Source organism: Microtus pennsylvanicus, chromosome 6 (assembly GCF_037038515.1).
Source record: "Microtus pennsylvanicus isolate mMicPen1 chromosome 6, mMicPen1.hap1, whole genome shotgun sequence".
Lineage (NCBI taxonomy): Eukaryota > Metazoa > Chordata > Mammalia > Rodentia > Cricetidae > Microtus > Microtus pennsylvanicus.
The window spans coordinates 58937365-58960156 of record NC_134584.1 but is presented as its reverse complement, the minus strand read 5'-3'; the positions used below and the strand labels follow the sequence as shown (position 1 = coordinate 58960156).

The 22792-nt window shown below is 43.7% G+C and overlaps 1 protein-coding gene across 2 annotated transcripts in view; it reads left to right on the top strand.

Moving 5' to 3' along the window:
- The first annotated feature begins 1552 nt into the window (after positions 1-1552).
- The window catches only part of Acot12 (acyl-CoA thioesterase 12), a 37276-nt gene continuing 16036 nt past the window's right edge, over positions 1553-22792 (top strand). Inside the window, exons 1-5 of one of the 2 annotated variants that reach the window (XM_075977861.1) lie at positions 1553-1725; positions 8961-9030; positions 11777-11837; positions 14392-14493; positions 17995-18130. In XM_075977861.1, the coding sequence (XP_075833976.1) occupies positions 1596-1725; positions 8961-9030; positions 11777-11837; positions 14392-14493; positions 17995-18130 (499 nt within the window). In that variant the 5' untranslated portion in view covers positions 1553-1595. The remainder of the gene's footprint in view (positions 1726-8960; positions 9031-11776; positions 11838-14391; positions 14494-17994; positions 18131-22792) is intronic. The other variant, XM_075977860.1, reaches the window with a different exon arrangement.

Below are 22792 nucleotides of genomic sequence, written 5' to 3'. Positions count from 1 at the left end.
AGGAAAGTTCAAATCCAGCCTGCGCTACACAAGATCCCCCCTTTGAAACGTCCTGTTGAATTGCCTCATGCCTCTTACAAAATCAAACCTCCTCCTTGCCTAACTGAAGGCATTCCACTTTTATTTGTGCTCATGTAGTCTGCAACTGGCCAGATACGAAGGCTCCTGAAGTCCGTCAAGTCAGTACTCCTTCCCGCCTTGCTTGCTAAGTATGTGTGTGTTTAGAGGGGAGGCAAAGGACCCAGGCTCAGGGCTAGAAAGATGGGTCCCTGGTTAACAGCTAGTATCGCTCTCCAGAGAGTGGGCTCTCAGTTGTAACATCAGGCGGCTCACAACTGCCTGTGATTCCAGTTCCAAGAAGATCCCAGTTCTCCAGTCTAGGGGTTCTGAGGACCAGCACTTAGGTAGGTGCACATGCCCACACCCCGGCACATACATGCATGTCATTTAAAATAATAAAAACTATCCAGGACAGGCTCCATAGCTACAGAGAAACCCTGTCTTGAAATACCAATAGTAATAAAAATTATTATTAAAATGATAATATTAGTAATAATAATAAAAACCAGGCTCTCCTTGATGCTCCGGGGCTGCACTTTGGTGGCCAGAGGCCAGTGTCATTCCCTGAAGTCAGTGAGGTCCCAAGAAAGACAGGAGGTCCTGACTTCCAAAGAGCTGGTCTTCATGTCTTAGCTCACCTCTCCAGGTCTCTGTGACTTCATCCACAAGTGTGCACCGACCACACACAAGGCAGGCATCCATGCATCTAGGAGCCCCTGAAGGCATCTGATGCCCCTGTTTCCCTGACAAGAACCGCTTTGTAAAGTCAGTGCCGGAACTCTACAAAGAAAGCGCCGTGGCTGTAGCCTCTGAGTGTGGTCCTTCAGTTCATGGGTAGTGTCCTAGATTTGTCTCCCATAAAGAGGGCTGAAGAAGGCATCTTTGGGGACTTGTGGGGATCATTGGTAACAATGTGACAGTTTCCGATCTTGTGTTTTATAGATAAATCTAAAGAGTGCAGCCTTCTCTAGGTGGGTAGCTCTGATGTCCCTACACACATGTCAGCTTCCTATGGCCTTTTGTTTTTTGTTTGTTTATCAGCAGAATCGATTTCCTAACAAAATGATTTTTGGAGCCATTACAGTGTCCTAAGAATTAGAAGGTACAGTTTGAACAAAGGCCTGGAGTGTTGCAATGTAGAGTAGGAAAAAAAATACAAAGGGTCACCTACTAAACCGACGGAGCAACAAAGCCCCAAAGCCTAGCAAAGCCAAGAGCATGCAATCCCTTCTCACGCGCCCTCCTCTGCCTAGGTCTTCAGCAGATGACCGCTGTCCTGCAATCTAGAGTCGCCCCAGTTTTAGAGCTGGGGCAGCGCTCGGGTTCTGACCGGGGAGAGGCCGGGAGTCCTCTCTCGCCCTCCTCGCTGCAGTGCTGCAGTACGGGGGTGACTTGTGGGACCCTGACCTCTCACCTCCTAAGCACCTGGCAGCGGGAGCAGGCGGCGCCCTTTGGAACGGGGGCGGGCCCCGGGGGAGCGGGATGTCCAGGCGCTGGCGACTGGCACTCGGCTCTCTCAGCCCTCAGCCGGGACCATGGAAGCGACAGTGGCGCGGGGTGAGGTGCTCATGAGCCAGGCCATCCAGCCGGCACACGCGGACTCCCGCGGCGAGTTGAGCGCAGGACAGCTACTCAAGTGGATGGACACCACAGCCTGCCTGGCAGGTGAGCGCGGGGCTCACGCGGGGGCACCGTCGGGCGGGGCGGGCTGCTGCTGCTGGCCAGGGTGGCCAGGGCGTCTGGGGATCCTGAAAGGTAGCAACAGGGGATGCGCTAGGGTGGCGTGGAAGCCTGAGATAGCTTGGGAGAAGGAAGCCAAGGGAAAGGCAGAGAGCAGGAGCGCTGTGAAGACAGAAGTGATGACCGAGACAGCTACTGCCAGCACCCTAGACCAGTGGTCCTTGAATGTTCACTTCACAGGACTCCCTTCAACACGCAAAAGAGTGAAGACCCGCCAAAAGACTTTGTTATATAGATTTCTTGTATCTATACTTAACCATATTTAAAATTCTAAAGATTGAGTTCACTGACTAAGTGGAACGGAGGCTAGAAAAAAAGGGTTCACACTCAAGCATGAAGCCCTGGTTTTGTGCGCACACGCGCGTGCACGCACACATGCACACGTTAACATATTTTCTTTACAAACAACGAGATTATTTGCTGCAACAGCAAAGGCGTTCTTAGAGGACTGCTCACAGTTCCTGCTTTCTCAAGGGATCTAAATGTTTCCTTGGGGAAAGACTACTCCTTTGTCAGATTCCCTTCTCTGGTTTACTGCCACCAGCTGTTAGGCAGTCAGGAAAGGCTTGAGAGAGGATGAGAGAGAAAACAGCAAGAAGACCTGGAGGTGTAGTCCAGTTGTGAAGCCCTTGCGTTCCACCCCCCTCCCCCAATCACTAGGGGTGAGGGTGATAACAAAAACATCTAGTATGGACCTAGTGATGTCTTCATGCCATCCCCAATGTTTGCATATTGGAAGTGATAATTGAGTAAGGTTAGCAAGAAGATAAGGGCACATCCTGACCCCAAAGGACCGTGTCTTGGAGCATAGACGCATGTCAGGCTACTGCAAGAGCCATCTGCAAATCAGGAAGAAAGCTTTGGCCAGTCCAAAGGGGCTAAATGTCTATTGTCCAGTCTGCCCAGTCCATAGTGCTGTGTGATGGTCTCACCACGAAAGCCAGCCTCTCTGCATCGCTACACACAGGCTCTACTTGGACTGGCTTACATCGAGGGATGTAACAGTGGGTTATAGTACAAATAGTTTTCTCACTGAGAGCCTGGGTTGAGCAGTACTTTTGAAACTTGGGCCTCCTAAACCCATGCTGACTTCTTTTGTCTTTGACCAGTGAGGGGTATAGTCTTGGATACAAATAAACTGTACCATGCCTCCCTTCTGGAGACATTTCTTTGGTGTCCTAGTACAATCTTGCTTCCTTGGGATGTTATCTAAACACAGTGAACTTTGAGTACATGAATCATATCAGCGACTCCCAACTCTTCTCCCCCAGCTTAGGGCCGCTCAGCATTTTCCCATCATCCTTGAAGTAAAACCCAAACTCCTCTCATTCTTTATAGATGCTTTTTTTTTTTGATGCTGAAAACTCATTCTTGGAGGGGCCAGGCAGACAGACATGAGTTGATTCTGAGCCTAGCTCAGAACTCCAGACTGATCATCTATAGGACATCCGGGTTAAGAACAGTGTGACATTGTGTTTTCCATACAAACAATGTACCATGGGCACCGTCAAAGCTTTTCTCCCCAGGGAACTTCACACCTGTTCTTCTTTTCTTGGCCATTTCCATGCCTTGTTCCTCGGCTTCAGCATCTTTCCCCATTTACTCACAGTCCCTAGTCTCTTAAATCCAGCCGCTATGCTGAACCTCCATTACCACTGCCTAGTCCCAGCTCTGGGGAAATGTGTGATCAGATGACAAAGTAGCCCCGGAGGGAGCTTTGCAAGACTTGTGTTCTAGCTGGGTCCCTTATCCTGCACAGAAGTAAAGCTCACAATATTACGGACCCACTTTTCTTGCTAGATTAATCCAGTGCTGGGTAGATTAACCCTGCATGTTAACCACCTGTAAAATTCAGCTGCATTTGCAATGACACTCTGCTTTCAATTGGCTGATGTGTTTGGTTTCTGTCTTAACAAATAGTTTCTAACAAGATTTGGATTGGATCACAGCAGTGTAACAGGAATCAGAAATACGAAGTTTACCCACATGTAAATAAAAGAAAAAGTATGGAAATGACTGGCATTGCTGGTAATAAGGATATCTATTTCTAAGGCAACTGAATGAAACTGACATAAAAGTTTCTAGTTTGACGTTTTTGGAAGCATGGATCCTGGGAAGACTGTAGACAACCAATCACACTATGCTTTAGCAATTATATTGCTGTTGGTAACATCATGACTGGTAATGTTAATACTGCAAATGCTAAAGCATCGTTATGATAAAGTTATACAGATGATGGCCATGTTGAGCACTCTTTGGAAATAAAAGACCCCGCATAGTGAGGAACATTATTCAGGTAATGTGGATGAATCTGAAGAACAATGCAAGAGCCATTTTTTTCCTGGCATTGAGTTCTGTTGACCAGTGCTCTGTACAGTTAAAATAATGACCATAGTCATGTCCCCAAGACACTGCTGTAACCCTCGAGTTTAGATTCTAAAACAGCTTCTCAATATTTAAATAAAAAAATCACACAACTCCAATTGCGTCAGCATTAGGCCTCGTAGCTGTTGGGGGCCCCTCCTCTTCCCCTCCTTCAGCCCAGAAGCTCAAAGCCATCACTGAGTCACCCTCCACCCTCACGTCTGTTCCTTGTTTTGAACTCTCTTGAGACGACAATTCCCCTCCATGGCAACAGTGAATCTTTCTGAATGTTCACTTTTAAGGAGCATCGAGCATCACCTCACTCACCGCCCTGTATTGTTAAATCTAGGCCTCAGCCTTGACATGCTGTCCACATCGGTTCCTTCTCCACACATTCAGTATATGATGCTTTTCTTTCTGGATTTGCTAACGCTTCCTTCTGGAGGAATCTTTTAAGACCAGCCCCTGTGCTGAGCCTCCATACTGTTGCTAGACCCAGCGCCAGGGCCCTGCCCTGTGGGCTTCAGAGAGGCTCTCAAACTGTTCTCTGGTCTCATCTTTACTCTGATCTCATCTTCATAATCCTTCTAAAGTGCATTCGGAATTTGCTTATCTCATCATGTCAGATATTTTTTTTTCATCTTTACCTTTTGTTTCTTTACTAAAAGGCTAAATTGGTTTTTCCACTAGCCTGGTCAAGAACTTCCTATGAGAAAACCTTTCCCCACAGGTAACAACTATTAACTCTGAACAAAACAGCAAATAAAGGTAAATTAAGGTGACCGAGAAGTGAATGAAAAGTGTTTGGAACATATGAAAGTTACATTGGGAGAGAAGAATGCCCGTGGCCTAGCTTTTCCTTTTTCCTTAATTCTTTTTTATTTAGTTTTATGGGGCATGTGGGGAGGAGAGGATGTTTAATGATACTACAGATGAGAGAGTATTCTCCCAGTTAAATACTTAGTTAGAAATCTACACGTTTGTCAGTTTGAACATCCAAAGGACAGTAGTTGAGGAAAATGCATTCACTAGAATATGAAGAGAGATGTTTTCAGAAAAAAGAAAGCCAGGGAGGCAAAGCACCCTGCTTGTAATCCTTGGCCAGGTATCTGGCGCACTTTGAATCTGTGTATATAGGACAGACTCCCAACCTCCTAGTAAAAAAAAACCGTGAAGGAGCCGTGGCCATCTCTAAAATGACAGGTTTATAGTTTGGACTTAGTAACTGTAACTACTTGCTTTTTCAAAAAAACCAACAAAAGAAAAACTAATCCTTTTCAAAGAGCTCATCAGAACCCACTATTTCAACAATAAACCAACGAGGGTTTGGAGATAATAGAGAACAGGGACACAGAAATAAGCAGACAAACAGAATTCATTCTCCAAAGATTATCAATAGACCAATCTACAGATGACACTGATGCTGGAATTAAAATTCAGGGACGTGCATGCAGCTATCATAATCATATCAAGGAAATTGATAATATTATTGTAAAGAACAAAAAAAAGGCAATAAACCTCAAAAAGAGAAATAGAAAGTGTCTTATGGGAAACAGCGTGGAAAGTCAATAGCTGAAAACTAACATAAAATTTAAAATATACCAGTTAACCTTCACTACAGATTGAAGATGGTTGGGGGAAAAGTTAGCAAATGTGAAAATATATCAGTATAAATTATCTGATCTTGCAAACAACCAAAAATGGGGTTATGGGCCAATGGTATAGCACACTTGCCTAGCATGCACAAGGTCAGAATTAAATCCCCGGCACCATACACACATATACAAAGTCTCATACAGTCATGAAAAAAGAAAACAAAGCTTTTAGATCTGTATAAAGTCCCCAAAGAAGAAAGTAGGACAAACTCGCCCCTAATCAGAGAAGAATGGCTTTAATTTCCCCCAAACATTCTGAAAAGAATACAGATTCTAGAATCCATAGAACACCAATCAAGATTAATTTAAAAATTATAATACAAAGGCATATTATAATCAGATATGCTTAAAAGCAACCAGAAAGGTTGCGCTCAGTGTAGGAGAGCAATGACTAAAATTACGACCGACCTCATTAGCAACAGCAGATACCTCATCGTCCCAAGTGCATTAGAGTTTGCAGCCAAATGGTCACAGCAGAGATCAGAAGACAATGAACAATATCTAATAATAACAGCTCTAAAACATGACAAGCAAGAGCCTCCAGGCCTCTTCAGGATCTATTCTTGGCCTTCCCTCTAGCTCCATCTCAGCCCTCTTCCTTGTGTCTCCGTTCTAGCCACAGGCTCGCTGGAATCACTGTTCTGTCTCCTCAGCAGCCTTCCTTTCCGCTCTCCTCTCCCATCTGCCCCACTACAGCTCAGATCTGGGCTCAAGAGCCCTCTACGTGGACACCTTGGCTTATTCTGTCATCACTCTGCTAATCTGTTTCCAACTTTCCCTAGGTAATCAGCAATATCACTAAGTTTTTCTACTGTGAGAAAGTAGGAAGGGCGATCTAAATGTAAGGACAAGGACAACCGGTTCTTTTGAATTCATGCCGTCTTACTGGCATACTTGAAAAATGAAGAAAAGACAACACATAGTCATGTCCAAAAGCAAAGGACCTTATGCTGACTACTCATATCTTTATCTTCTTTGTTATTGGTTCCTGCAGGTTTGTAGTAGAAAGTATGGCTGCTGGGGTCCACATTCAGTGAGGCACTCTCTGATAGCTGTCTGGGCTTCTTCTATCCAACTCTTTTCTTGATTTCCTATTTTATGTAGTCAAAAACCACTAGAACAATCATTTGAATCTGTCTAGGATTAAATGTTTTCATTTAAGATGGAACCAGTAATAGTACCAGCCTTCTGTGATTGACATGCATGGCTTGGTGCATGGCCAGTGAGAAGTGCTTAGTAAATGCTGTTACCTGCTGCTGACTCTCCCTGGTCCCTCCTACGGTCTAGCCCTCAGCTCTGTAAGCATAGTAGCCCCCTGGAAAATGTAATGCAGCCCTATGTTCCTATTGGTGACCTCATTAACATTATTATTCAATCACATCTGGCAAGTCGCATTGGTGTACACAATCATACTCTGTTAATAAGAACACTCTAAGTTAACAACCTGTCCCTTCGTGGACTGGGTGTTTACTAGGTACTCTTTTGTCAATGTTTTATTGTTTGTTTTTGAGAACATTCAGTACTTCTCCGGAAAAATAGCAGCTCTAAGGATTTGACTCAGAAATGATCTATAATAGCCCCTAGCCAGACTGGTAAAAAAATGACACTGGCCCTGCTCGATACCTAGAAATCAGCCAAGCACCCCTCCTGTTTGCTCTACTGAGCCCACCCTGACGAGGCCGAGAGTTTGACACTTCATATCCTGTCTTATCACTGGCTTGTTTTGTAACTAACAAAGCCTCTTCCCTGCCCATTGCTCTCACACAGAGTTCTAAATGGTTAATTTCTCACCTCCTTTTACCTGAGATGATCAATCCGTTACATCAATGTACAGGAATTTGGTTTAATTCACTGTCACTTCTATAATGTGTATCAGCCGTGATGCCTTTGAGTTTAAGAATGAAGCTTAAGTTTCTTAATCAAAACCAGTGAGCCAAGCAAGGTGATGCTCACCAGAAAACATAGCACTCGGAGCTGCCCCGGTGCATGGTGTGTGAGTGTGTGTGTGTGTGTGTGTGTGTGTGTGTGTGTGTGTGTGTGTGTGTGTGAGTGTGTGTGAGTGTGTGTACCGGAGGTCATTTTGGGCTGCAAAGTGAGTTCTTGGCCATTCTAGCCTGTACAGAAAGACTTTCTCTCAAAAGAAAACAAAAAAGGTCAATGAAAATCTGTTTGGATTTTGACTGACTTCCTCTACTGGCAGAAACACACATCAAAATCTTTTCCAAATAGCATCCAGGTGGTGGTGGCACACGCCTTTAGTCCCAGCACTCGGAAGGCAGAGGCAGGTGGATCACTGTGAGTTCAGGGCCAGCCTGGTCTATAAGAGCTAGTTCCAGGACAGCTAACTGGACTGTTACACAGAGAAACCCCGTCTCAAAAAACCAAACCAAACAAACAAACAAAAAAACAAAACAAGAACAAAAGAAGAATAAAATCTTTTCCAAATAGCATGAATTCTGGTGTTTTTACGTCAAGCAAAACCAATAATTAAAGCAATTGTGGGCAGATATAGACCATGGATAAGGTCGAATGCCTCCTCACCAACTCTCTCCTTCGACAACATTGTCATGATTGGTCATTTTGGTAATAAGTGATGAGCACAGCCCGCCTGCTTCCTGTGTGTCCCTGATTCCCAGAGACATCCCCCTCTGAAGTGGGAGGTGTCTCAAGGGCTCCCAGACCGCTCCCTGCTCACAATCATTAGTGATTTAAGTATATGCAGCTACAAGCTAGGCGAGACAGTGGATGTAGCTCCGATGTTCATTTATAAAACAAAAGAATGACAATAGTTTGATAGTAATCTAACAACATTTAGAGTCACCAAAAGCTTGCTAAAATTGTTACTTTTAACAGTTGCCAGTTTTCCGAGTATTGGTTTTAAAGTTCAAGCTGGAGATTCCTAAGTTAAAATTCAGGAAAGAGAACAGTTCCATCACCCAGTGGAAACAATTACAGAGCAAATGCCTGCCTGTAAGTACAGGCCATACTGTGCTTCTGTGGGGGGGGGGGGGCACTGGGGTGCTATAGTGAGTGAGCGGATGTGTTACTAAAACAGATCGACTTCAGTTTCTCCCTTCTTCCCTTTGCAAAAACATTCAGTCACAGCTACTAACGTGGCCTTCCTTTACCTGTGTTTTGAAGCTGAAAAACATGCCGGGATTTCCTGCGTCACTGCCTCAATGGACGACATTCTGTTTGAGGACACGGCCAGGTAAGGGTGCTCCCCTCGTCACTCCCGGCAGGTTTCTGGCTCATTTGCAGTCCATGTTTATTGCACCTTAGTCATCTGGAGTCATTGGTCGCGTTTCTTAGAAAACCAGAAGCACTTGGCTCTATCCTGGGGTCCCTGGTCATCATTGTCCTCAGCACCCACGCAGTATTAGCTGTGTTCAGTTACTCTCAGTGTTAGATGCTGTGTAATGTCACGCATGCAGGCCTTCTATCACTCTGTCTTTAATGGCTCCTTTTCCTACGTGACAGATGATAATAAGTATCTGTATTGGTGTGGTGCCAACACTAACTCGTGTGTAAATACAGTACATTTTAAGGGACGTTTCATATGTCAGAGTGCGTGTATGTTCTAGCAGCCCTGATGGGAGAGAACGTCAAGTTAGACAATAAAATTAGCGAGAACGGTGTGGTGTATCCCAAGAACTCACCACCAGCCCGTGCGTATGATCAGCCCTCATGTGTTCATATCCCTTGGTGGTCTTTCCCGTATGTGAATTATTCTGAAGCAAATTCCAGTCATAGTTTGTAAGTAATTCAGCAGATGCTCATCACGTAGCCACAACCCCCGCATTTGAAGTTACTCAGAGAACTCTTCTCCAGATGGGCTAAACTACCATGTGAACAGGGTCCAGGCCAACTGCTTTCTGTGTTCTAAGACTGCATTTTTTTTGTAGGTATCTGATTTGTCATTTAAAACACAATCAGGAGGCTCAAATGTGGAAAGAGACGTTTCACTCTGGGAAACTCTGTTTCTCTCGCTGCTCCCAAGACGTCCTCCTGTCTATTAAGTGTCCACCCTTTTATCCGATAATTACCCCTTTACATTAAATATAAATGAGAACTTATTCACATTCCTTAAAAATAAATTCCAGTATATACCACTTTCTCCACCTTTCCTGTATGAGTTCACCCAGAAAACCGTTCTAGAGCAATGCACACGGTTGTTCACCGTGTTAGTAGAAACTCTCATGCTCACATTCGGATCCCTAACTCAATGAGTACCCATCAGTAAAGACTGAATTGTTTTTGCTATTACAGGGAATGCCTAAATATATGGCTTTACATGGCGTGTATTCATATTTTTTTGCTAGTGAATTTTGGGATAAGATCCCTAAAAACAGAACAGCTTCATCAAAATGCAAATGCATAGGCCGTTTTATTAAACATTCCCTAAGTCCTCTCTCTGAAGATTCTTGTATGACTTTCATCCCTTTATAAATTAATCAGATTAATCTAAACATTTTTTAAAGGATACTAAAATACTGATTTGTTCAGAATGTGAATTCCTTCCCCTACTACTTTTCCTGACTATATTGCTACAGATTATGAGAGACACAGTGTACAGGGCCTCAGACTGTACACAAAAGCATTGATTAGATACGGCCACTCTTCCAGGAAAAGCAGCTGACTTACCTCATGGACTGAATGAGCCTCTGCACTGTGATTAAAGTAGAACTGATTGCTACCTTTCCTAGGAGCCCAAGACAACCATGTGTCCACGGCTTTGAACTCAGATAAGACCAGGGTTTGAACTCTGGCCCAGCTAGTTGCTAACTACATCACTGTTGAGAGGGAAATAGGAATCACCACGTTGACCTCACAGGGTGGTTGCTCGGTGAGTGGCATGCTGTCTCCTCTGACTCGGAGCATTTGGCATGCTGCCTTGGTTTGTGCACAGCACTCAGAAGGAATTCATTTTGTCACTGCTGTGGCCACAGTGAGGAACAGTATTTCATTTAATGACAAAGGTTTCTGTTGTCGGTGAATTTTCAGTCATTCCTTTCTATGCTGTTGGACCTGTGTCCCCAAGACAACCTTGCCTTGTCAAGCCCAGAAGCCCTGGCTCATCGACTGCACTTTTAGTTCAATGCCACCATTAGTCAAAACTCAGTGAGCAGTATGAACTAGAAAGACCAGTGATTCTTTCAGGAAAGTCGAATCTGTAAATAAACTAGAGTTGAAAAAAGATTTTAGAAGGAGAAACCTTAAATATTTTCATTGCCTGAGAAAGTCAGGCAGAACAGAGAGGTGGAAAGTTAAGGGGGGGGGAAGGCCTAACAACACTGCCTGTAAGGAGACAAGGCCATGGGGCGGGGTAGAGCACACAAATACAAGATAGAGTGAGCCGCGACAAAGTGGTTCAGATGGAGTCTGGTGGGATGGGGAAGCAAAGGATCCTACGTTGGGCATCTCTTACTTTCCCCTAAGATGAAGGGATCGGTGACCCAAAGACTTGACCTCAAAGTTTTCAGAGTTCCAATAGGGTGGGTGGGTGGGATGAGGAACGGCTCTGAGGGCTCATGTCTACCTAGCAAGCTGACTTTTTCCTTTATGTTTGCTGGTCTGTTTGTTTATTATTTAATGTTTTAAAGTAAGCATCAGTGGTACAGTTCTGCCTGTGTGCTTATCTGAATTTATATGGGGATTAGTGCCTATATGCAAAAAGTGTCTATTGCAAATAGGGTCACCTTGTACAGTGTCCTTGCCAAAACTCTTTTCTGATTGAGTAGCGACAAGTCTCTTGGCGTTATAAGCATGATTTAAATGGTTAACATCTATCCTGAAGGCCTGTCTTTGCTATTAGCTTTAGCCCAAGTTTTCCATGAATAAGCATTATCAGCAGGTAAAGCAGAATTGCTTTATGCCACATGTGTCTACCAAAATCTCTAAGTCTAAAATGAAATGCGCTAGGATTGCTGAGACCTGTCTTTCTTTTACAACAACAGAATTGGACAAATTATTACCATCCGAGCAAAAGTGACCAGAGCATTCAGCACAAGCATGGAGGTGAGCGGTATCCTTTCCTTAGAGACACCTGCTAAAGGAGCATCTTCACTTGGTGTGGGAGAATTGTCTGTATTCTGTCAATCATGTTTTAAATAAACACTGATTAGCCAGGCAGGAAATATAGGCAGGAAAACCAGACGGGAAGTAGAAATGATGTAATGAGAACAGGAGAATTCTGGGAAGGAGGAAGTTGATTCCTCCCACTCCTGCCCAGACCACTGAAGCAGCAGGATGTGATCTGCCCCACTGAAAAAAGGTACTGAGCCACTGCTAACATAGATCAGAAAAATTGGTTAATCAAGATGTGAGAGTTAGCCAGTGAGAGGCTAGAGCTAATGGGCCAATCAGCTTATAGTTTATGGAGACCTATGTGTGATTTTCTTTGGGGCTAAACAGTTGTGGGGAGCTGGGCAGGGTAAAAACCCAAACAAGCAGGCCTGGTCCTTCATGTTACATTCACTGCCTTCAGAACACAAAGGGGGACACCTAGAAAGGATCCTGAATTTCAGAAAGCCTTAAATCTGTGTCAGACTCACAGTAGGTGAATGCTAAGGAGCTGATGTCCCCCACTCACATTCACGGTGACACCAGATGCCACAGAAGGATACACACAAAGTGAACATGCAAGAGGGAAGGGTGTCTTTGTGTGTGGATTTTGCAAACTATGGATTCTAGTTCTTACTTCTTCTTACAATACTGTTACCCAAACTGTGTGTCTGCATCTCCGACATGCATGTCCCCTGCAATGCCAGCTAGGCAATAAAGCTACCAGAGGCAATTGGTGCCTCTTGAAGGGAGCAGTCTTTTGTGGACTCTGTGGAAGTCTCAAGCTTGGGGAGATCTACCTAGGGAGAACTCAGAAGATTCCTAGCAGTGTGCGAGGTCCGGAGGTGTTCACTTGACAGCTCCTGAGTGTGATGCGGTTTCCTCCAAAGTTATTCTGGTCTGGTTCCGTGAGATTCGTGGTGTGCATGCACAGTTTGGTATCAACCCTATGTCTAGACCTATGGAGATCACATGCACATTCCCAGAATTCTCTCTTTATGTATGTATCTTTCTTTTCTGGTACCCTGCCCAACAAATCCCAGATCCCTGATCTGTTTGATCTCTGCTTCTTCAGCTCAGATGAGGTGGGTTTCCCTTCCCTACTGTCACCTTCAAGATGAGAAGAAATGTTATGTTCCTTTCGTTTGCTTTCCTGTCCTGGGGCATCATCGCCCCTCGTCACCTGTTTCCCCTTATGTAGAAATAGTTGCTTCCTATACCTTATCTAGTTTTATTTTTCTTTACATAGAGAGTAATTCCAGTCTTACCTACTCTTCCCTTACCTAGTGAACTCCCCACGCCATGGCCCTGACACACTGGTCCATTATACACCTCAGTCAACTGTCCTGGTAGCTGATAGTGTCTGAACTTTAACACTCCAGAGTTATAGCTAGACTTTTCTTGTTTGATATTTTATTTTTTTCTTCCTTGTGTATTTCTCTAATGTGAACATCCACGTGGGTGAGGGCTTTTTTGTAGAGGTGAAGAATAATTGGTTCATGTTGGATTCATTACCATCCAGTCAACTTGAGATTTACCATGCAAATACAAATTTCTGTTTCAAATTAAGAGACTGAAAATGAGTCATGGATTATTGATTATTTTTGTACACGGTGTTCCTGGTGAGGATGTAGAAATACATGCACTTTATCATTCATTACTCTGTGCTGAACTGAGATGCCCCAGCTTGCCCATTATCCTCAGAAGACAGTGTTACTCACCTGGGCAAGATATGAGGAGAGTGTTTTTAGTCCAAATCCAAAGACTGCAAAGCCAGCTTCAGGCTCTTCACGCGGAGGGAGAGCCACCCACTGTAGACTCCTTACAGAATGCCTCAGTCACTCGCTGACTGCCCCAGAAAAACCAAACTGAGGAAACCGAGCCACAGCTAACATAGCAGTTCTGCCCCATTATCATAAGGTATAAAATGTAATGACTAATGGTTAAAAATAGTTAGAGTTCCTCTCTCGCAGGCCATCTTGTTCTTGAGAGAACATTCACTTATAATATGATTTCAAAGTGCTTATTATAGCAAGACAAACTAGAATTAGAATATAGGACTTCAAATGCGACATGATAAATTTATAATGTATGTAAACATTAATGTGTACCTCATATATACATTTGTAAAACATACATGCAATATTACATATAAGGGTGTGCGTATTATGTAATATTATATTGTATATAACGTGTGTAACTAGAAGAAAATTAACCTAAAAGTTAATAAGTATTTCCCCTGCGTGATGAGTCTGTTATAACTTGGCCTAGATAGCTAGAGCCCACATATATTTCATGGCAAGTGTACGTGTCCCCACATACAGAAGAGTTCCATTTGCCATAGTTTAGAGATCATCATTGAAATGATAGTGCCACTTAAAGATAAATTAAAATGCTGATGTCATTTAAAAACCGGAAGGCAGGATTGGAAAAGTGTGTAGCTGTATCTTGCATGCCGCAGCTGAATCTGTTATCTGGATGACTGATGGTTTGCTTTTCTGTCCTTCAGATCAGTATCAAGGTCATAGTACAGGACAAGTTCACTGGCGCCGAGAAGCTCCTCTGTGTGGCTTTCTCCACCTTTGTTGCTAAACCAGTCGGAAAAGAAAAGGTAAATTTTCCATGTGAACAGGTACCCTTCTCGTAAGCCAGCGCACAGGAATAACTGTGTTAGAATTGGTTTCTTCTTACTATAAGATTCACTTCTTCTGCCGGGCAGTGGTGGTGCATGCCAATAATCCCAGCACTCGGGAGGCAGGGGCAGGCAGATCTCTGTGAGTTCGAGGACAGCCTGGTCTACAAGAACTAGTTCCAGGACAGGCTCAAACCAAAGCTATACAGAGAAACCCTGTCTCAAAAAAAACCAGAGAGAGAAGAGAGAGAGAGAGAGAGAGAGAGAGAGAGAGAGAGAGAGAGAGAGAGAGAGAGAGAGAGAGAGAACTCACTTCCTCAAGGTTTTCATTCATTGATATTTATTGCTATTATTCTATGGCGACATCATAGAACGGAATAGGAAGCTCTTTTGAGAGGAATGCCTTAAAGAAAATGTACCAAATTTATGAAAGAGGAAAAACGGTTTTTTAAATTATCTGGAAGTCATATCTACTTCTTAAAAATATTGTTTACTGGGTTAGTTCTTTTTTTGGTTATGGAGTTCAAAATTAAGTCAAACGTTTTTTTTTAATCAGGAAAAATTTGGAAAGTAATTGAAAGTCATGGTCCAATCATTTTTTAGACCTTCAGGAAAGTATCAAAGCTGCTGAGTTAGTAGAGTTTAAAAATAAACTTCAGGGCATCTGGGCTGAAACATCCTTGAAAGAAGAACTGTGTCTTTGTACGTTGCTCAGCTCCCACCCAACCAGAGCCCGGATCTACCTCAATGTGGAATGCCCAAATTTCCTTTTTGTTGCTTCTTCTTAGAGCTAGGATACCTAGGGGAAATCAACGCATGTGAAAATGCAATAATTCAAATTATAATCTAAGTATTTCATTGCGGAATGATCAAAGGATAGGCAAACATGGCTTCTCCTAAACACTTGCCAATGACAAGGTCTACTGCTCACTCCTCCTCCTTGCCTGAGATTTTCCCCACAGTGCCTCCAGTGCCAACATAGCTTGGACAAAGCTATGCTTCCCCGGCAGCCAGCAAAGGTGGCCACTGAACCATACTTTGTAGCTGCTCCAAACCTAGCCCAATAGCACAGCTGGGCTAGATCATCACCATGCTTAGCTGGCAGGTGACCCCACAGACTTCTGGCACCTGGAGTACTTTCTGTAACACAGACCTCATATTAACTGTGCAGCAGGCAAATTCCCATTGCTGAAGGGTGCTGCTTTCCCAACTCTGTTGTAATATTAGCTGTGGGCTGTTGCCCGCCACCCGGCTAGCTTTACCCAAAATAATTACACGGAAACTGTATTCTTTTAAAGACTGCCTGGCCCATTAGTTCCAGCCTCTTATTGGCTAGCTCTTACATATTGATCTAACCCATTTCTAGTAATCTGTGTAGCCCACAAAGTGGCTTACCAGGGAAGATCTTAACCTGCATCTGTCTGGAGTGGGAGAATCATGGCGACTCCATGAATCTGCTTCTTTCTCCCAGCATTCTGTTCTGTCTACTCTGCCTACCTGATTTTCTGTCCTATTAGGGCCAAGCAGTTTTCTTTATTTATTAACCAATGAAAGCAACAGATAAATACAAGACCCACCTCCATCACAACTCAAGTACACAGCTGCTAATTATATTATCTAGAAAATAAAAAGATGTAGCTTCCTTGGATATAAGTTGGGCCTAGCAAGTCATTGACAAAGCATTAGAGAATCCTTGCATTCATGAAAATCCAAGCAGTGAGAGAGATCCTGCCAACCTTTAGTTTCTTCTTGATTCTCTCGAAAGCTTTTAGACTTTTCCCAATGAGAATGCTATGGGGGTGGCTACAGAGCTCGCATTCTTGACAGCAAATGACCAGAGGATACATCAGCATCCTTTGCTTCATGTGGAAGCATCTGTACACAGAGGCCATCTTTTCCCCCTCTGGCCTCATACTTCTCATTCTGGATTCAGTAACAAGTGGAGTAGGCACATGTTGGCACACCTAAGTCCCATCTCTACAGAGACGAGAACTGGCTTCCAAGAGCCATTCTGAGAAGCCAGCTACCTTATGGTGCTCCAACAACCGGCTACTTCAGTCAACATAAACTGTGAAGCACCTTTTCCTGATCAGCTGGTACCTTCCAGTTGGTACCTTCTTATTTGGTACCCCCTCACGTGGAGAGGCATGAAAGGCTGTGGCTTGGTTTGAACCACAAGAAATACCAGGATCTCTGTCCAAAGTGAGTTCATCCCAGGATAAAACTATCAATGATTAACAAGGTTTGGTTCAACCATTGCACAGGCCAAGTAATTAGAAAAGTCCACAAGACTAGACTGTGTGGAAGGAAGGAAGCATAGGAAGGAAGGAACAGGGACCTTCAGAGGGCTTCACCTTCCAGGCAGCACTTGCTCTCAAGTTTATTTTCAAACACACAAATGTACTTCGTGTAACAGGAATCATCGTGATGGATTCAAGGGTCTTCTTTTCAGAGGAGCGAGGTACAAATGTCCTTAGGTTACCTAAGGTTAGATTCTGCTGATCATGCAGCCAAAACGTGACATTGCAAAGAGTCACTGTCAATCTGCACATCCCTGTTACATGAGATGGGCAATTCTGGGACTCTTGGACTTTAAACAGCAAATGACGAGTCACGGGATCTTTTTCACCCTTATCTGGGTAAAGGGTCAGGTTCAGACCAAAGGGATCCTGGAGCTGCCAAGACCTTTCACACACAGAACCAGGACAGGGGCGTCTGTCGGGGAGCTGGAGCCTGGACGCTGCCTCCCAGGTTTCTGGAGTGCAGCTGAAGATTACACTGACATCCTGATCCTTTCTGTTCTACTAGGCACTGTTTTGACCATGTCATGAAATTTCCAAATTAGGAATATCTCTTGGTACAAGATAGTTCCATCTAGAATACCCTTATTGCCTCCCCTTAATGTCTCAATTTTGTAAAGAGATAGGAACAATATCAATAAAAATCCAGGGGAATTATAGTACCACACCTTAATTTGTTGATTTCATATTTATAGAATGTATTTTCACTGAAAATAGATTTGTCTCTCATACAATACATTCTGACCACGATTTTCCCTTCCCCCACTCCTCCGAGCTCCCCACATCTGCCCTATACTCGGTGTCCACTTCACCTCCATTTCCTCCTCAGAAAAGAGCAGGCCTCCAAGAGACAACAGCCAAACAGGACAACACACGGTACAATACGACAAGGCAAAAGCTCTCCTAGATTCTATCATTCCACAGAAAACTTATAAAATGAGGAAAACAAACAAAGGTGTCTTTCAAATGAGAACTAACAAAGCCTTGGTTTGGTCTTTTAGTTGAAGAAATCTGAGGAAGGCTTTTCAGCAGCATGTTTCACGGAAACACCCGTAAATGCTCTCCTTACTTGAGTTAAAAGCATACGGTTTGTCTTCTGCTATTGCAAAACTCGCACTGGGCACCTGCCCTTGAAGGAAGCAGCGAAGGAAAGCTCCAAAGATAAACTTTCTTCCTCCAGGTCCATTTAAAACCTGTCCCGCTTCAAACGGAGCAAGAGCAGGTAGAATACACTCTGGCTGCGGAGAGAAGGAAAGTCCGCCTGCAGCACGAGAGCACCTTCAACAGCATCATGAAGGAGAGCGGCCGGTTGGATGGTGAGTCAACCTACGCTCAGGAACTGCGTCATGACGCACAGTGAGGGGTGGCTGATGCGAGATCCGTTTTCTGACATACCTAGGCAGTAGAGAGGAAAAGGACTGGATATTCAGACTACGCGTGGTGATCTAGGCCTCTAGGCTGGAATTCCTCTGGAGGAGGAAGTGGGGGACAGGAGATGAAGTCTTGGTGACTGTTAGCGAGCAAGCCCTCAGTAGCATGGGTGAAGTAGGGGTGGCGGCCAGGGCACGTGGATAGGAAATTTCGCAGGTCACTAAGCTCTTTCTCATCCAGGGCTTCATGTGAGCCATGTATCTTCTCAAGCGGGAAGATGCCTGCTGGAAGACTCCTGTGATGAGAATGGAAGGGAAAGAGTTAATTATATTCCCTAGTGACTTCCACTCTGACGCTTGACCTCAGCAGTTTCCCAAGCTCTTTGCTGTCATAGCTCCCCTCCCAACTCTTCGGTCTTTCTCTTTAACTCCATCTCCGAATTCCAAGAGAGAACATAGTGTGGAAGAGGAGATGAAGCAAGCCAATCCGGGTGGCTGGAGAAGCCAGCAGAAGTTCCAACTCCCTGACCTGGAAGGAGGGAGAGGAAAAAGAGAAAGGGCAGAAGAAGACGGGAATAGGTGAGAACAGGATGAGAAGGGCCAGAACAAAGAGGGCAGACAAAGACCAGAGTTGAGAAGAAGAGGTAGAGTATCAGACACATGAAAGCCTCATGCTGGACAGGGGGCATTATTAGGGTTGCAGGACAACCCTACAGAAGCCCACTGGGTAGGAGAGATTTTCCAAGACTTCTGCCTTGAGAAGAAGTTCAAGGTTCTAGTTCAGTCTGCAGGGCCCTCAAGGTCAGTGGCATTGTTTTCCAGGAGAGAAAAACTTGGTCATGATTCAAGGCTGATTCGGATGGTTGGTGTGGGCATTATTGAAGTACCAGTCGGCTTTAAGAAAAAAGGGCATGCATGCTGATGTACTTTCCAGTTCCTGAATATCGATAGGGCAATAATATCACTTATGGAAGCAGAGACTTCATCTTTAAATTTATCAGACTTAGAATAATGTCTTTCTTTGAAAAGATGGTCTTGGTTTCAAGATGCATTTTTTCCTAAGGACTGAAGTAGTTGAACCCTGAGAATATTCTTAGGGCAGATTAGAAGACCATTACTTAAAAACAAAAGGAAACAGGCAATCAACCCATGTCCACCTTGTCTTCTAGCCACCAAAGCTCCAGGAAGGACGTGAGATGACAAAGACCCTCACATCTGCTTCAGTCTTAACTCAGGGAAATGCCGGTGGTTAATATTGCTCTTAATGAGTCTGTACAGTCCCCCTGCCTAGCCACATAATCCTTCAAAAAAAATGCCTCTGTCCTTACTGCAGTTCCATCACCTGGGTTTCTAAAAGGAATGTACACAAGGTTCTTTGGTAATTTCAGAAGGGAAGTCTGATGTCTGTGCGCATTTATTCCGGACCTTGCAAGAATTTGCTTTACCTTCTTCAGTCATCGCTTTGACATCTGTGGCTCATGCATCATTTTCCAGTGTTTTAACTTGAGAACTCTAGAGCAAGAGGTCTAGTGAGGAAAAAAGGCATCTCTGGGCTGAGTGAGGGGCTGGACAGATGGTCTGGTACTTACTGGAGAAATGGAATGTGTGATTGTGGATGAGATCATGTACTGCCTTATAAATGTCTGGCTCTTTCCTTCTCAGTATCAAGGCAGAAAGAACACATCAACTGCTTAGTCCCATCTAGTACAGATGTATTACACGCCTACCATGTACAAGGAACATGCTTGTTATAAGAGGCAAAAAGATGAATAATACAAGGTCTTTGCACTTGATAGCTCAACCCTAATATTGTGTGCATGAATAGTTCCGGAATAATGTAGGCAGTGATTAAAGAAGTGCAGACTCCAGGTCTGTGGGCCTTGGGGAGGACCCTTAGGGGATCCAGTAAGATTGACTGAAGGAGGAGAAGATGAGTTAAACAAATTTCGTTGACGTTTAGTTTCGTTGCTGTTTAATTTTCCTTGGAGGCTGATCAGAGCAGATCCATATGTTTGCTTCAATTTGGAATTGCAGATTTTGAAAAAGTTTTTCTCACTATTTGATTTAATCTATCCTAACACAGATTGTCCTATATTCTTTTCAATAAAGCAACTTTTCATCTATCTCTATCATATCAATCTGATCTTCATTTGGGAAATATGACTAGCTTCCATGTCACCAATGATACCATGGAACTTAGAGGCAGTTTTCTTAAAGAAAGAACCATGGGCAGTGATAGCACATGTGGTCTGTCCACTCCCTGTCCCCTAGGTCTCAGAGAGGCTGGTTTTGATTAGAAAACATATTCTAAAAGAAGGTAGACAGGTCATCATCAGTGGACGGAGGCAGTGGTTCTCAACCTGTGGGTCACAACCCCCAGAGTCAAATGACCTTTTCACAGGGGTTGTACATCAGATATTTATATTATGATTCATAACAGTATCAAAATTACAGCTATGAGGTAGCAACAAAAGTAATTTTATGGGTGGGGGGAATCATCGAAACCTGAGGAACTATATTAAAGAGTCACTCATTAGGAAGGCTGAGAACTAAGGGATCTGTATCGTCAGACTGATTAAGCGGTCTTTGCCCTTTGAGATGCTACATGGTAGAAATGAGTATTGATAGAATATTGAGAAGGTTGATTCCAGACTCTATGTTTTCACAAGCAAAGCAGAAAATAGGAGATTAAGTTTGTAAAGGATGGTTGAAATGTGTTATTGTACCACTGGATCACTAGGGAAAGTGATTAGAGTTTGAGCTATTTCGATCATAATTTGTCAGTAGAAAATGAGATCATCAGAGCATTGTCCTGGTTGAACCTCTCCGGGTGTGCAGAATGAAAACAAGAGCTAGAAGAAAGCAACCTGAATTCAGGTCAAAGTTCCTGATCAAATACAGAGGACAAATGTGAAATCAAGCAAGCGAAACGGTGAAATAACAGCTTCAGAGTGCCCAACAGACAACAGCGGAACTTGATCACTTGGCTAGCAGAACGAGGTCTGTTTACAGTTAGCTCTAGTGAGGGCTGCGATCTAGAAATGCTCTCTGCACCCGAGGAAGCTCTTATGTGCAAGGAGACACACTTGCACACAAAAGGTACTTATCCTGAGTCCACGTTGGCATGCACGCCATGGCTGATGCCTGTATGTGTTTAACCTGACCAAGGGGTGATTTCCCAGTGGTCTTTGTGCGCTGCCCATGTCTTCATAGACATTAGTGACCTTTTTTTTCTTAGTTTCCCCTCAGAAAAGATGGTGTTTTTTTTAAACAACATCTGTCAGATTCTAAGATCTTCTATTAATTTTTATTTTGTAATTGTTTCATAATCATTTAAAAATAGATAGTACATGTGCAGGATAAGGGATTTACAAAGTGAAAAGGCGTACAGTTAAAAGACATAAATCTGTGCTACACATTCATCCACATGTTCTGGTAAGAGAAGAATTAAACGCTGAGAATGTTATTTTATAATATAGTTTATAGATAGTTTCTAATACCAAGTTAATATTTTCTTCTGCACAAAAATATGTCATTTGGACAAGCGATAGTAAACTGAAAATATCTCAATCAGCACTAACTCATCATGTTTTTAGAATCTCATCTAATAAGATCAGATTTGCAATCAGAGAGCAGAGTACGGTGGCGTGCACCTGAATCCCAGATGCTCTCGAGGCTGAGGCAAAGCGACTGCTTAAACTCGGGAGTTCCAAGCCGGCCTGCACAGCACAAGATCCCCATTCCAGAAAAACAGTTAGAAAATTAAAAATAAATAGAAGTTAGAAGGGGTTAAGATTTTACATGTCTTGAAAAAAAATCATCCAGAAAACAAAGCCAGTTTTGTTTACAGCAATGTGATAGACTTGATGTCTGGGGAAAATCTACAGTTTGTTTGCAAATCTGTCTCAGCAGTCAGAAAGGAAGAGAAAGCAGCTATGTTGGCAATGACTTGAGAACACCAAAGAAGCAGAGAGAGGCTCTGCTCAACCTGTCAGGCACTGGTTCTGGGAACTGCAGGTACCAAAGCCACAGGGGGAAGAGTCAGGCACTTGTCTTAGGTGGAGGGGTGAACCAGGAAATCATGGGGAGCTGCAGTTCCTCACAGGGACTCTCCATGGAGAATTTCTCCACTAGAAATTCTCCCCTTCTTTCTGGAGGGGGTGCCTTTCTCTCTTGGCTTTAGCTTTGGTTGGCATAGGGGAATCGTTGCCTTTGAGAATCCAGTTCCAAGTTTATCTTCATGCAGAGTTGGTGCCCAATATCCACCAGTAGCCTGTGTGGAAGCAGATCATGTGACCCCTAGTGCGCTGTGAACTGTATTCTAGGCCCCCTATTTTCAGCAACAGCATATAAATATCCACTGTGGAGAAGGACCTAGCCCAGCTTCAGGGATTTCCACAATTTCCAGGCAAGACATAGAATAGACTAAGACTATTTACAGAGTTTAAGAGCAGCCTAGGCTACAGAGCTGAGACTCCATCTCAAAATAAAGAAACTTCAACCCCCCCACATATATATGTATGATATATAAATGTTATGTGTGAGCATGTGTTATGTGTGAGTTTCTCTGTGTATATATATATATACATATATATATGTTATGTGCGA